Source organism: Cryptomeria japonica, chromosome 4, assembly GCF_030272615.1.
Source record: "Cryptomeria japonica chromosome 4, Sugi_1.0, whole genome shotgun sequence".
NCBI lineage: Eukaryota > Viridiplantae > Streptophyta > Pinopsida > Cupressales > Cupressaceae > Cryptomeria > Cryptomeria japonica.
The window spans coordinates 249,932,505-249,948,587 of record NC_081408.1 but is presented as its reverse complement, the minus strand read 5'-3'; the positions used below and the strand labels follow the sequence as shown (position 1 = coordinate 249,948,587).

The following is a 16,083-nucleotide window of genomic DNA, read 5'->3' as shown; positions in this document are numbered from 1 at the left end:
AGGGGACATGTTGATCCTTGGAATTTTGTGGATTTCTGGCTTTATGCATTTTAGATTTGGCATCCAAATTGCTTCTAATAGCAATGGTGCGGGTGCATGAGGATGGATGACTTAGAGATTTTATGGATGGGATGATGGAGGGAGAATGTTGGAAGGAATTCAAAGATGTGTGCCTTTGTTGATCTTGCTTAGGGATCATTTGAGGTGATGGAGTGGTGGGTGGAGGGATGTAAGGACCCAAGATGGATGGAAGGGATGAAGGGTTTGGCATTGATGAGGAAGGAATGGACTTTAGGACATAAGGACCCAAAAGGGGTTTGGAAGATGGGTGAAGGAAATGTTTGGATTTAGATGGAGGGATTTTAGATTCAAAAGAGATGGAAGGTATACCAACATCTTGAGTATGAGCTTTGTAGCCAAGGCCATATGAATTTGTATTTTCTTTTACTTCAAGGGGTTCGAATATGCCTTGTTCATGGAGGCCTAACTCTTTGCCTTGATAATTAATTTTTTCACAAATTCTTTTTCCAATAAGATACTTATTATTTTGGACAAGATGTGAGTCCATTTTGAGAAGGATGGGATGTGGAAGGGATTGGTAAGCTCTTGGAAGAAACCAGAGTAGATGAAGGTGGAAGAGCCAAGTTGATAGGTATGGGATTCATGGATGGTTTGGATAGGGATGATGGGATCTTGTGAAGGACTAGGATCGTGTGTGATTAGGAGGAATATCACGATCATGAGATGGGTTTATTTTATATTAATATGAATGTTAGACTTAATTGTAATACCAAGTCAATAAAGAAAAAAAACAAATCGATTCCGTCTTTGTCTCTTCTCGTCGCGAAATGTCTAAGTAGATTGGTAATCAAGCGAAAGAAGAAAGAAGATTAAAAAAATTAGCGAAATTTTTTTAATGTTGGGCGTGTTGACGAAGGATAAGCAGCTCGATTAAAATAAGTTGAGTGCGATCAGAATAGACTACTCCACTGCACTTTTATTCTTCCTTCACAGAACGATAAAATACAAACGATTAAAATACGATATTTAATTGTAATGCCAAGTCGTCTCTCTTAACTTTGTCTAAATTTAGCTGATAAAAATAAACGAAAAAAGAATAAAATATCAACCCCAATTCGCGTTAGTCTTCTCGTCCATTATGCCATTACATAATTTTTCGGGTGTTTGCGTGGGATAAGCTAAGAATGAAGACGATGATGATGCTTCCTCTGCTAATCTTTTTCTGTTTCTCTGCGCTACCCCCTCATATGGCAAAGCCTTCTAATTATTCCGATCAGCAAGCTCTCTTGGCTTTCAAAGCTGCAATCTTTCTCGATCCATTAAATTCCCTCCTCGATTGGTCTCCCAATCACACCTTCTGCAATTGGACCGGTGTTATCTGCTCTTCTCATCGACAGCGTGTGGTTTCCTTGAATCTCACAGATATGGGATTAGCTGGTCCAATCTCTCCATTGCTGGGAAATCTTTCCTTCCTCAGAGTCCTTGCTTTCAGAAATAATAGCTTCGAGGGCCATATTCCATATCAGCTTGGAAAGCTGTTTCGCTTGAGAATCCTTCGGTTGTCTCAAAACAATTTGGAGGGTCCCATTCCATCCTCTCTAGGAGGCTGCCGTTCTTTACAATTTCTCATACTGTCGTATAACTATTTGAGTGGAAGCATACCCTCTGAACTGAGTCTTCTTTCAAATTTAGAAACCATGGTCTTAGGAGTAAACAATTTTACAGGTACTATCCCACCTTTCTTAGGAAACCTCTCCTTTTTAATTGCCATTGATTTGGGTGAAAATAGTCTGCAAGGTGGTATTCCTGCTGAGTTGGGTATGCTTAGTCAGCTAAACTCGCTTAACCTTCGTGCCAATAGCTTCACAGGATCGATCCCTGTCACCCTTTCCAATTGCACTTATCTCCAATTGTTGGTGCTATACCAGAACCACTTAAGCGGCCTAATTCCATGGGAGTTTGGAAGGCTGTCAGAGTTGCAACAATTGAATTCGTGGGGAAACCAACTCAGTGGAGAAATACCCAGCTCAGTGGGTAATTGGACTCAGTTGCAAGTGCTGGATTTGAGTAGAAACCAACTCAGCGGCAGATTGCCACCAGGATTTGGGAAAATGCAGCAGCTGAGAAGACTTCTTTTGTCGGTAAATCATTTTGTGAGTGGAAGCAGTGATTTGTCTATTCTAATAGCGTTAACAAATTGCTCCAACTTGGAAGATCTTGAGTTGGGACTTAATCATCTAACTGGCGTGTTGCCCAATTCAATTGGCCACCTTTCAAGTTCATTATCAATTTTAATGTTAGGCTCAAACGAAATTGGGGGAAACATTCCAGATGCGATCGGTAACCTTACAAATTTGTCATTACTAAGCCTAAAAGAAAACCGATTCAATGGGACCATTCCATCTGCACCCTGCAGATTTCTAAATCTGGAAAGATTGTATCTGGGCACAAACAATTTGCACGGAAGAATTCCAGATTGTTTTGGTCAATTAAAAAGGCTTGGATTGTTGTCTCTCAGCCAGAACATGCTTTCAGGACAAATTCCAGAAGGTCTTGGTGACCTTCCACAGTTAAGAGAGCTTAACCTTAGTCACGATCAACTATCAGGGAAAATACCTGCCAGTTTAGGAAGATGCAAGACTTTGGAGACGGTGGACATGGCGTACAACAAACTAACAGGAAATATACCTTCTGAAGTTGCAGGTCTTCAAAATCTACAGTTCTATTTCAACGTTTCTGGGAATTCACTACAAGGTTCTATTTTGGAACTGAGCAAAATGGTTATGGTTTTAGCTATAGATGTTTCTCAAAACAATTTCTCTGGTGGCATTCCTAGTGCACTGTCAAGCTGCAAGGGGTTGGAATATCTAAACCTTGCTGGGAATGCATTTGAGGGGCCAATCGCAGCATCACTGGCAGATCTAAAAAATCTTGAGTACATGGATCTTTCTTGTAATAATTTGTCAGGTAAAATACCGGTGGCTTTCAAAAAGATGAAAATGCTCCAGCATCTCAATCTCTCTTCAAACAGGTTAAGTGGAGAGGTCCCAGAGGGTGGAGCTTTTGCAACACTTGATGCCTCAGAAATTATGGGAAATCTTGGCCTTTGTGGTGGATGGATAAACTTGCCACCATGCTCTCATTCCAAACACAAACATCCATTTGTCTCCAAAAAGGTAATAATCCTGGTTGTTGTTGCCATTACAGTTTTGTTTGTGTCTCTTATATTGGTAGCATTTTCATATAGATGCAAACGTTCCAGTACCCCTGCTCGAAGTATGGCCTCCAAAAATTTCATATGAAGAACTTGTAGATGCAACTGGTGAGTTTACTGATGAAAATCTTATAGGAACTAGTAGTTTTGGGTCGGTTTATAAAGGGATTCTAAAAAATGGTAGAAATATTGCTGTTAAAGTTCTCAAGTTGCAAGATGAACATGCTCACCAAACTTTTATCAGAGAATGCAATGCATTAAAGAGACTTCGACACCGCACTGTAATTAAAATAATTTCAGCATGCTCCAACCTTGATTTTAAAGCCTTAATTCTACCATTCATGTCAAATGGAAGCCTAGAGAGATGGTTGTATCCTCATGAAGGGGGTGGATGCAAATTGAATTTGAGTGATTGAATAAGGATAGCAATGGAGATAGCACAAGGAATGGCATATCTTCACCATTATTGCTTTGTTCAAGTGATTCACTGTGACCTCAAGCCCAACAATGTGTTATTAGGAGATGACATGACTTCATACATAGCAGATTTTGGCCTTTCCAATCTTATTTTTGGAAATTCTATGGATCCTTTGACTTCTACAGATGCACTTAAAGGATCCGTTGACTACATTGTACCAGGTACACTTTTCTCATTATTTCATTATGGATTTCCTTGGTTTCTTTGCTTATCTTTAAACCATTGAATGCTTCTAATGACTTAGGAGTCATTAATCTTTGTTTATTTGTTATTATAGAGTATGGAAGAGGTGGAAAGCTATCTACAAAAGGAGATGTATATAGTTATGGAATTTTAATTTTAGAGTTGTTGACAAGGAAAAGACCAATAGATGACATGTTCACAGAAGGAATCAATCTACAAAAATGGATACAAATGCATTTTCCAGATAGAATATCAGAGGTGGTGGATAATTACTTGCTTATAGATGCTCATGAACTAGAGACATCAACAACAATGGAATGCCTTACTCAATTTATACAAATTGGGTTGTTTTGCACAAGGGAGTCACCTCAAGAACGCCCAAATATGAATGAGATAGTTGATAGAATAAATACAATCAGAGGTGCATTTCTTGGTACCCCTGAAGCTCTTCAATTACCAATAGATATCTCACCTTTTATTAATAATGAAAAAGATATACATACGACTAGATCGGGAAATAGAGGAAGTCGGTCTACATCTACATCCTAAGCCTAAAGAATTGTTTTTGTTTATTTCTTGGTCAATCCAAATTATAATGTTGTCCTAATATATATTATTTTAGATAGCATAGTATATTGTGAGTAGATGAAATAATATTCAAATTGTGCTACCTATAAGGTATAGTACATTGTGACATTATTTATGGCCTACATTTGAAATTGTGAGTGGAAAGGAGATGTGGATGTGATGTATTTTAGGCCATACCAATCATTTGGATATATGGTTACATATATATCTTAATAGAAAGGAAAATTTCACAAACAAAATATATTTTTTATTGTTATGAAATATGAAAGTTTTGTACAATTATATTTATATCTTTGGAGTTATAAATATTATTTAAACCTTTTTATTTTACATAAATTTTTGAACGATGAAAAGTTGTTGAAGTTACATTATTTTTCTCACAATTATTCATAAAAATCATTTAGAAATGAATTATTCCTTTGAAATTTTAAGTAAAGACTTTTTTTGAGATAACATGTGGTTAATAATTTAATCTTGATCATTTCATCACTTTTTATAAATTACAATTATTAAAGATATAATTTTAACTTTCTAATCCAAGTGATTGATTCCTTAAAATCTTGTCATTGGCTGAACATTTGTTTCTACTAGAACAAGATTTCATTTCCTATCTAGATATATTAAAGCCCCTGATAAGCTTCATTCCATTCACCATCAAGTTCACAAACTTATTATATGCTCAAAGTACCTTTGTTAGTTGGACCATCAAATTTACATCCTATAGACTACAAGGAATGCTAAGGGACCAAACAACTGTTAGAAGTGTGTCTACTATTGCACCAAAAGATTGACCTGTTAATGCCTGATATAACCACTAGACTAATAGAATCCATAGGAGATGGTTAAGCCATGTCACAAAGTTGAGCGTTGCGCTGCACATCACAAGGAGACCAAGGGCGCACACCTTGAAACAATCCCCCCTCCTCGGTGCAAGCAAGGGGTTTGAACCTGTGACCAAGCTTTGATACCACTTGTTATAAGTGTGGTTGCCATGGCACCAAAAGATCGACTTGCTAATTCCTGATATAACCACTAGACTTATAGAATCCATAGGAGGCAGTTAAGCCATGTCACAGACCCGAGCGCTGCGCTGCACAACATAGGGAGACCAAGGACACACACCTTGCAACAAAAACTTCATTAGCAATCAATTTCTCATAGCCAAGTTTTATCCCTTCAATTCTAGTACATTCCCTAATTACCATATGACCATCATCATGTACAAATGATATTTTAAGCCATTGATACTACCGTCATCGATGCAACATCTTCACTGATATAAATTTGAGTTTAGATAAATACTTTCATCTAACTTGGATCCCTTTAAAATGACTATAAATTGACGTTTCTACTTGATATCATGTATTGCTATGAATAGATCTTATATTAGGCCTTGAGGCTTTGGTTTAGCATGTCTGTCAAATTTTTTTTTGCTATAAAAGTGAGATTTGGCATATGAAACCTTTCTTCAACTGCCCATAAACTAATTAAGGTTCCTCTTGACTTTGGTTCCTTTGTAAAGTTGCATGCAAAAGTTATTTTTGTCTACCTACAAATTACTTAAGATTTCTCGTGGGAAAATGAAGGCACCAAATTCTCTTTAGTTTTATTGCTTGTAGAATAGCCTCAATGATTTCATTCTTACCTACAAAGTTCATATGAGGTTTCATCTATATCATTATCTCCACCACCTTTGGAAGAATACATTTTAATATGTTAAACATATTCCTGAGAGTTAGTGGCAAGTTTCTCGTCTTAGATTGTTTCTATATGAGAGCTATGAATAATTTCATATTAGAAAATTCAAGGCATATTCGTAAGAGACCATGGATCAATATTACTACCACTAATACTTGCCTTGATAGCTTCATATTGACCATATAAATTCTTAAAATTGCCAAGCAAAATGGGATTCATCTTTCCTAGCACACCCTTATCTAGTGGCACAACATTGTCCGGTTTTTGTAAAAAACTATTTGTGGTCTTGGGATATGAACTACTAATATGCCTATAATTCTATCCACCTTGTCTTCTTTACACAATCCATTTATTGATGCAACATATGCCACAATAATAGGTGCAAGGCTTTTCACTTGCCTCTTTTCAAGGAGGTTTAAGCCTTTCTAAATATATCACCAACTTTGGCATACTCATCAATATTATATGTGACTTGTATCAAGAAGAAAAAACACTTTGCACCTCTTTAATCATTTTTTTTTTTGTAAAACCTCTTTATTATAATTTACAAAATTAGGTTAAATGCCCCTTATTACGTCAAGAGGTGTATTACACTCACATATGGATGCTAAAACATGTGTTAATAAAAACTAAAGACATTTATTTTGACCTCCTTGTGAGTGTCGATGAAATTAAATTAATGGAAATTGCCTTCAAAAATAATTTTGCTAAACTTTAAAACTATGCTATCTAATTTAATTGGAACATGCATAGAGATATTATATTTAATCTTACATATTTAAAAAAAAAAAATCTTTAATGTAAGTTTAAATTTTATGTTTCATACTTTTCTTTAATAACTTCTATAAAGGAAATTACTTTTTCTTTAAAATAAAATAAAAAATCATTGAGTACACATTAGGTAGTTATTCATTATACTATTCAATTAATATATATTTCTTTAAAAATAGATATTAAAAAAAATAAAAAAATAAACTTAAAAAATTATATTATCTAATTTAATTAGGACATGCATAAAGATATTATATTTAATTACGCCATGAGGAGTATTATACTCACATAATGGATTGAAGAATATCAGTCAATAAAAACTCTCTATGATTAAAATTGGTACGCATCTATGTAATATTAGGCAACTTTCTATTTTAATGTGGTATGGATGTTTTCCTTTAAATCTTGTACATAAAGATGAACATCTTCTAGAGAGAAGTTATTCATACAAGACAAACCGTTTCAAACAAAGAATAGGTCCTAACCAAGGAACAAACATGTGCTCACACGAAAGATAACTGTATGAAAGAAAGGACATCAAGTGATGAATAACACAACATAAAAGATGAGGTAAATTTTCAAAGAGAAAGAAAGAGGGAGAAGAAGGTTCACACAAGTTCTCTAAGGAGAGATTATTCTTAATAGATGCACCATTTCAAGAAAAGATTAGGTTCCATCCAAGGAACAAGCATGTGCTCGCATGAAGGATAATTCCATGCAAGAAGGGACATGAAATTATGAATATTGCAATCACAAAGAAAATAGTGAGACCCTAGAAGGAGGTGAGAAAGAGGGGAAATCATGTTGCTATCCCAAGATATTTAAAATTGAAGAAGAACCACCTCTAATGACAAAGAGCCCCCAATTAAGTTAACTTCTTATGTCATAGGGTGAGGAGCAACATGAGGATGAAAGGAGTGTTAAGGAACTACCTTTTCACCTAGAAAGAGAGCAAGATCTGTTGAAAGACATATATGAGCACGGTCATATTGCTCTTGAACAAATTACTTAAATGCTTTACACTTACCAAGAGAATGAGAATAACAATTATGAAAAAGACAATGTAAATCACCTTTCTTATTCTTATAATTGTAATTAGGTCTAATGAAAGGAAAATAAATATTCTTATCACACTTCAATCTCCAAAAGATTCTAGTTGCTAACCTTTCTTGATCATTAATAGATGTAGGTTTATTCTTTTGATATTAAGGACAAGAGTTGTTATTAGAAGAGGAAGAATTTTCATCCATGATTTTAACTTTACCACTATCAATAAGTTCTTTTATTGAGTTTTGAAAATCAGGACAATCATCGACATGGTGATCATAGGTTTGATGAAATGAAAAAATGAGTTTTTGAAGAAGAAGCTCTTTTGCGAGCACTAATGGTTTTTTGTCTTGAAAGATTATTTTTGAAGTCTTGAATCCTAAGGATTCCATCCATAGGAGATTTATTATCATTTCCTAGGCCTTTACTGGTGATTTGCGTGGGAGGGTTTATAGGGACTTGAATTCCTTGTTAAAATTTTTCAAGTCCCTTTCCTCTAAAACCTTGTTTTAATATTATGTTAAAGCCACTCCTATAAGAATCCTTTAATTGAGAAGGTGAGGGAACATTAAAATAAACGTATTTGAATTTTGTAGTGTAAGGATGTTTAGAACAAATGAAAGGATTAGTAGATGAAGAAGGAATATCTTGTAGAGGAGGATTTTTCATTCTTTCATCATGCATATCCTCTTTGGTAGATTGGGAAGGAAGATCCTTATCATGTAAAGCCTCATATTTGCTTAATGTTATATGGGGAGAGAGATCATGAATGAAATGCATGACATCATTTTCTCTACAAATGTTTTGATGTTTAAGATAGGCTCTAGGAGAATAAGGAGGATCTAGAGAGATAGGAACACTAGTATTTTGACTTTTCCCCCCTTGCGCAAGGGTACATGTATGAGAAGAAGATGGGGCCATGTTTCTCTTCAATTTTTGGTCTCCATTAGAGAGATAATTGATAGGAGTATTAGCTCTTTCTTCATTCACATTAGATGCCCTAGGGGAGGTACAAGTATTAGGTTTCTCATTGTCATCTCTAGGATTAGGATCTACAAAATCTTTTAGGTGATCTACGTATGAAATACATTTGTCCAAAAATATCACCATAGCACAAAATATTTAAAAAATGAAAGCTTTGAGATCTAATCTATGAAAATGAATCAACTTGGAAATCCGAAAAATGCAATATGTCCAAGTGCTATGAATGAAAAGAAGTAACATGAAGTGAAAGAAGCCATTATCCAACAAATGATTATAATAAATGTATGTAAAATGAAATGTAATCATATGTGAAATAGAAAATAGGTCAAGTCATTTAATTGCCATGATTAATATTGAAATTTAAGTCAAAGCAAATTATTTGAAAATAAATTGGGATGTTATAAATAAAACCACTTAAGTGATGAGATTCAAATTTGATTTTTTTTTTTAAACTTTGAAAAATCTTAAATGAAAATTTGAGAGTTGATATTTGGGAATTGGAATTTCAATAATTCAAAATTTTAGAAAAATGATTATTCAATTATGCAACCTCCTATGAAATTTAAATTTATACTCAGGGCCTTGAAAATAACCTCTTAATTTAAATTTAAAATTACCCACTAGAATATTTTAATTTATCCAATAAAAATTTAATTTTAAAATTAGGGCTTTGTTAAATAAACTCTTAATTTTAAAATTTGAGAATTGAAAGAATTAATTTAATTTTAAAAATTAGGACTCTTTTAATTAACCTCTTAATTTTTTTAAAATTTAAATTTGAAATTGTCCACAGGAGAATTGAATTTAAAATTAGGGCTTGTAGAAAGAACCACTTAATTTAAAATTTAAGTTTGACTATAGATTTAAGATTGGAATTTGGAATTTGAAAAATTTGGAAAATGCACAAGATTAATTTAAATTTAGAAATTAGGGTTTGTTTATTGACCACTTAATTTTAAAATTGAAATTTGAGATTGAAATTTGATCCAAGGTTGTAATTTTGAATTTGAATTTTAAATTGGCAACCAAATTTGAATAGGGAAATTCAAAATTTAAACAACCGACAAGCTCAATTTTAAAAAAAAAAAAAATTAATTTTTTTGAAGTTAACCACTTAATTTTTAAAAATTTATTTATGAAATTTGACTTGTAGATAGAAATTTGAATTTGTAAATTGATTGAATGCTCAGATCTGAAATAGATAAGCCAAATTATACAAATCACAAGCTCAAATTTGAATTTAAAAATAAGGTTTTTAGTGAAATTAACCTCTAAATTTTTAAATTTGCAAGGAAATCAAATTTGTAATTCAAAATTTGAATTTTAAATTGCATACACTCAGATCTAAAAAAAAAAATCATAATTAATGGTGTAAGGAGTTGGGTTCACCAAAATGTAAAGTGGAAAATTCAGGACTTTGTAAATTCACCACTTGGAAAGGGTAAATCACTAAGTTGATTTTCACTTAGAGAACTTTACATTCAAAAGAGGGGGATGAATCCACTAGATCCAATTGTAAATGATGCAAGGACTGAATACTAAGTAGATTGATTGTGTTTGGAATGTGTTTGATCCTCTTTTGTAAGTTGAATAGGTAAAGTGTTGGAATTGAAGACAAAATAGGAAGAAACAATGAGCTACAAATTCGAGATTCGGTCGTGCACCTGGATATGAGAAGTTTGAGATCATTCGGAGCTACTTTGCAAAATTTGCCGAAATTTGTAGGGAGGTGTTTGGACCAGGTCACCCTCCTATTGGTCCTCTGAACTTTTCACTTGTTAAAAAGGGTTTTTCCGTCTCAGCAAATAAAGCTTAATTTCAGAAGAACAGTTGCGCACCATAGGGGCTTCATTGGCTAGGAAATATTACATCTCATGCATTCATATTGGGGGATTTAATATCAAAAAAATAAGGGTACAATATATTTCCTATCAGTTAAAATAGGGGGATTTTTTAATTCGGGCTATGAAAAATACAATATCTAATGAAAATAGGGGGGCTTTTAATTTAGGTTGTGTATTAGGAGGGGGTGACAAAAAAGGAGTTTAGGGTAATATTTTTTGAAAATAGGGGGATTCTTTGGTATGCCATGAATGCATATGCTATAATCCAGGTTCACTTAGTGAAGCCCTCGTGCTATGCACCCGCTTCCTACACACAGAAAGAAGAAGAAATGGGTTGGCAATAGGGGTTTGCCTAAGTCAAACCTTGGTTTGGAATCAACCTTGAAAGAAATACTGCAAATGCTTGAAATAAATGATGAAAGGTATACCTTCAAATCTACAATAGATGATGATGATGATGATGCTTTGCTTCTTAGATGTAATTACATATGTTGTATGAAATGGCATGAACATGAAAAAATCCCTAACACACACACATGCTTGCAAATGAATGATGTAATATTTCTTCAATGGAGAATATGAAATCTTGAGGAATGCTAGATGATGAATGCTTGATGCTTGAATATTGTCTCCTTGCCTTCTCCACCTTGTCATGCTATCACCTTATGATTGTATGTTATTCCAAATAAGAAGGGAAGATCTCCTTATATACTTTCTTGTCGTCAATTATTTAATTTTCCAACATAGGCCGACATGGGGAATTTATTTCTCGCTCAAATTTGAGATAGGGCCTAGGGGCCAAAATGGGTCCTCATTGGGGAGGACCAAGGCATGATGCCTTGGTCTTGGTGGGGACTAGGACGTGGCACCCTAGTCCTACCCTAATTTAGGCTAGGAACAAGGGCTATGCAAGGTGTAAGATGAAAAAAATGAGATTTGGTTGCATAGGGGAAGCATAAACAGATCCCGATCAAGCATGGGGATGACATTAGTAAGGTGGGGGCCCAAAATGAGGTCAAAATTGCAAGGGGTGCAATTTTAGGATGCTACAATTTCAGACGTTGTTGGTTACTTTTGGAGGAAAATAAAGACTGAATTGAAGTTCAACTCTACATTTCACCTACAGAGATAGATAGAGGTAGTGAACACGAGTTTAGGAAATTTGTTGAGATGTTTGGTTGGAGATAAACCTAGAGGATGGGACTTGATTCTTGCACAAGAAGTATTTGCATACAACAATTCAGTGAACCAGAGTACTAGAAAAACACCATTTGAGATTGTTATTGAAATAAAGGGCAAGTGTAAGGTAATGAGTCACAAATTCATGGAAGTTCGTGCGTTGGAAAACGTGCTCTTATAAACGGGGGGCCGTTTATGCTTCGGGCTTCCGAGCCAAAAGGTAAGGGGGGCCCAAAGCAAAAATAAATGGGCTCGATTTTAAACAAAATGGGGGCCCATTTTTTAGAAACAGGGGCCCGTTTCTAAAAAACGGGGGCCCGTTTTTAAAAAACAGGCTCCCGTTTCTAATTCGTATTTTTCCTTTTTTTTCCACAAGCCGCCCTTGTTTGAAAAAGGGGGCCCATTTTGTGGAAGTTGATTCCACAACCCGCCACTTGGCTCAGGATTAGGCCCAGGATAGCCCTGGGATGGCCACACCTGAGACATGGACCTGCAAATTCAAATCTCCATGAATGAAAGCACAAATATGAACTTTTGAAATAGTTTACGTTCGTCTAATCAGAGAATTTTAATACGAAATTAAAACCCATTTTAGATTATACTATCTAGATTCTAAATATGTAAATTTATTTAAAAATTGATTATTTTAACTATTTTTTATTTAATTTATACTAAATCGGGTCCATAAATTTGAAATATTAACTAATTTTGTTAATTTAATAACTTTTTTATTTTAATGAATTTTAGAAAAAAAATTATGTCATCAATCTACACAAAATTATTTTGTATTTAAAAAAAAAAAAATCAAAAAATGTTAAGTTTACGCCAAATTATGTGGGTCGTACACGTCAAATTTTTAAAAAGATAATTACGACCATTAAAAAATTAATTAAAAAAAATATTAGAAAAAAAAAAAAAGAAAAATATGCTCATCAATCTTCAGTGTGTTACAAACCATTTCCAAAAATGGTTTGGGTCGTACACATGCATGGTATGGTTCTGAAACGGGCATTTTTAAAACATAGTTTTCAGAACTCCATTCAAAAAGTTATTTTTTACTATGTGGGTATTAAAATAAATTACATATTTGGAAAGTAAACTCAGAGGGCTATCTTTTATATTATTGACTTTTTCCAAGATTCAATCTCTAAGTATTTCAAAATTTAAGCTCAAATGAGACAAAATCTGAAAATCAGGGAAAACACTTCCACTTTTTGGCCAAAAAGTGGACTCATCTTCTTGCACTAACCCTAAATCCTAAAGGTATATCAGAGTTGAGAGACATTATTCATGAGGATAAAAGAAGTGTTGAAGCAGAGGAGTTTGCAGACCACATGAAATCATTGCATAATCAGGTGAAAAAACATTTAGAAGTTATGAACCAAAAGTATAAGGAGAAGGCAAATGAGAAGAGAAGACATAAGGAATTTGAAGTTGGAGATGAGGTAATGGTGTATCTAAGAAAGGGAAGATTTCTAGTTGGAACATACAATAAGTTGAAGATGAGAAAATTTGGAGCTTGTAGGATCTTGAAGAAGTTTGATTCAAGTAATGCATATAAAGTTGAGTTACCAGATACCTTGGGTATATCACCTATATTCAACATTGTAGATCTCTATCAGTATCATGAGGAAAAATTCAGTGATGACAATGGACCAGATTTAGAGAGGCAGTTTGCTAAGAAGAAACCGGATGAGATTGAGGAGATTTTGGATAGTAGAGTTGGTAAGTGCACGCGAAGAAGGAAGTATAGAGAATATCTTGTGAAGTGGAAGGATAGACCAGTTGAAGATTCTTCTTGGATTTCTTAGGTAGAGGTAGGTCGTCTTGGTTTTCCTATAGCCCCATCAAAGTGAGAGACTTACTTTTCAAATAACCTTGGATGTCTTATGCAAGAGAATCCTTGGTTCATTAGCAATCTTGCATCAACCAAAAACATATTTGCTTTTAGTTTGTTCAATTTTGTGTTTCACTGCGAAGCCCTCTAAGTTGCTCATTTTCCATGTGAAGCTAGATTTAGATTGTAGACATGTTTTTGTACCCTTTCCTAGGTCCGCATCTCATTTGAATCTTTTTCAATAGGATTTAGCTTCCAGATTGTCTGGCAGTTCTCAATTTCCGGACCAGTTTGAACCTGTAAAGTGGAAAATTGGGAGCTTAACAAATTCGCCACTTGGAAGGGGATATTTACTAAGCTCAATTTTTACTTGGGGAGAGTTTACATTCAGAGGGGGATGAATCTACTAGATCCGATCCCAAAGGATGTAAGGATTGAATGCTAAGTATATTGGAGTGGAATCAACCCTCTTTTGTAAGTTGATTAATTGAATTAAGACAAAATGTTGAATATGAAGACAAAGTATGCAAAAAAAGTTAGCTACAGATTTGGGATTCAGCCGTGCACCTAGATCTAAGGAGTTTGAGATGATTTAGAGCTGCTCTGTGAAATTCAGCAGAAGTTGCAGGGACTGTGTGTCCAGACAGGGGTGCCCTCCTATCGGTCCTCCGAACTTTACATGCATCAAAAATGGTTTTTTCGTCTCTGTGAATAAAGATTAATTCCATAAGTACAACTGCACACCTATTTCCTGCACATAGAAAGAAGAAGAAAGGGGTTGGGATTAGGGGTTTGCCTAAGTCAAACCTCGGTTTGGAATCAACCTTGAATGAAATGCTACAAATGCTTGAAATAAATGATGGAGAGGTATACCTTGAGATCTGCAATAGATGATGATGATGTTTTGCTTCTTGAATGTAATCACATATGTTGCATGAAATGGAATGAACATAAAAAAATCCTAACACACACACATGCTTGCAAATGAATGATATAATGTTGCTCCAATGAATCAATGAAGAGTATGCAACCTTAAGGACTGAAAAATGATTGATGTAGTCTCCTTGAATATAATCGCTATCGTTTTCTCACCTTATGATGATGATGGATGGGAAATGAGAGGAAAATATCCTTATATACTTGCCTATTATCAAATATCTTAATTTTTCGACAAAGGTCAACATAGGGGATTAATTTCCCACTCACATTTGAGATAGGTCCAAGGGAGAGAGGGAAAGATAGGTCCCCTTTAGGGGATCTCAAGGTGCCACACCCTAGTCCTGCCCTATTTTGGGGTAGGATCAAGGTGGCCATGCAAGGAGTAAGGTGAAAAATGAATTTTTTTTGCATAAAAGAGTCATAAACAGGTCTTGATCAAGCATGGGGATGAGACCGATAAGGTGAGTGCCCAAAATGTGGTCAAAATTGCAAAGGGTGCAATTTTAGGATGCTACATTTAGCCCCCACTTTAGCGGGAGTATGATCTTACACAAATAATTTTGATAAAGTAGAAGAAAGGGAGATGAAGATGAGGAAGGTGGTGCAAAATCACAAAGAGTATACGATCACTATTTTTGAGGAACTAAGCCCCCAATCTTAGGATCTTAAGTCACTCAAATATATGCAAGGGCACACAAATAAGACAAAAACAAACAAAGACAAAAACTCAAACAAAGAGAAAAGACACAAAGGCACATAAGACCCAAAAGCTAAAGACCAAAAACAAGACCTCAAGTCAACTAGCCGAAGAGAGTCCCTTGATATCAAAATGTCTCATCAACTAACATCATTCTTGAAAATGCCATTTCATGAAAACAAATGATCAAATAAAATATAAAAGAAAGCATCATCCATGAACTATCAATAGAAAAACTATGAGTTCATTAGAGGAAGAAGAGAGAGCATGAAAAAATGCTAGATGTGTTTATCCGGGTGATCAATGAGAAGAATAATGAGAGATAGGATGGAATACTCACCCCTAGACATTTTTATCTGGGAGATCTATTTGAGGAGGAGGTCATGGACTACTTGCCCCTAGATGTTTTTATCTAGGTGATCCATGTGGGGAGGAGAGTAAGAATAGTCTAGCTATTTTTAGCCAGTTCCACCCATCCTCATGCATGTGTGCAGGAAATGTATGGTTTAAAATGTGTAGAACCCCATGTAAGAGCCTTTTCTCTATTTTTGAGTGTACTTCAACTTGTTTAAGACATGTAATGGCAATGCAAATTCCAAGGGG

General features: G+C 34.7%; 2 protein-coding genes across 2 annotated transcripts; both read left to right on the top strand.

Moving 5' to 3' along the window:
* Positions 1 to 1,214: 1,214 nt before the first annotated feature.
* On the top strand, positions 1,215 to 3,651 carry LOC131875068 (LRR receptor-like serine/threonine-protein kinase FLS2). The gene is made up of 2 exons (XM_059219081.1): positions 1,215 to 3,197; positions 3,256 to 3,651. Exons 1-2 carry the CDS (start codon positions 1,215 to 1,217, stop codon positions 3,649 to 3,651), a joined length of 2,379 nt encoding a protein of 792 aa, XP_059075064.1.
* A 12-nt stretch (positions 3,652 to 3,663) lies between these two features.
* Positions 3,664 to 4,445, top strand: LOC131875067 (putative leucine-rich repeat receptor-like serine/threonine-protein kinase At2g24130). Its single transcript, XM_059219080.1, has 2 exons — positions 3,664 to 3,874; positions 3,991 to 4,445. Exons 1-2 carry the CDS (start codon positions 3,664 to 3,666, stop codon positions 4,443 to 4,445), a joined length of 666 nt encoding a protein of 221 aa, XP_059075063.1.
* The last annotated feature ends 11,638 nt before the right edge of the window (positions 4,446 to 16,083 follow it).

What these genes read in the sequence shown, in the direction of transcription:
- LOC131875068 (XM_059219081.1), top strand. Translation starts at nt 1,215, where the DNA reads ATGATGATGCTTCCTCTGCTAATCTTTTTCTGTTTCTCTGCGCTACCC. An exon ending in ATCCATTTGTCTCCAAAAAG is followed by an intron (nt 3,198 to 3,255) that starts GTAATAATCCTG and finishes TTATATTGGTAG; the next exon opens with CATTTTCATATAGATGCAAA.
- LOC131875067 (XM_059219080.1), top strand. Translation starts at nt 3,664, where the DNA reads ATGGAGATAGCACAAGGAATGGCATATCTTCACCATTATTGCTTTGTT. An exon ending in CGTTGACTACATTGTACCAG is followed by an intron (nt 3,875 to 3,990) that starts GTACACTTTTCT and finishes TTGTTATTATAG; the next exon opens with AGTATGGAAGAGGTGGAAAG.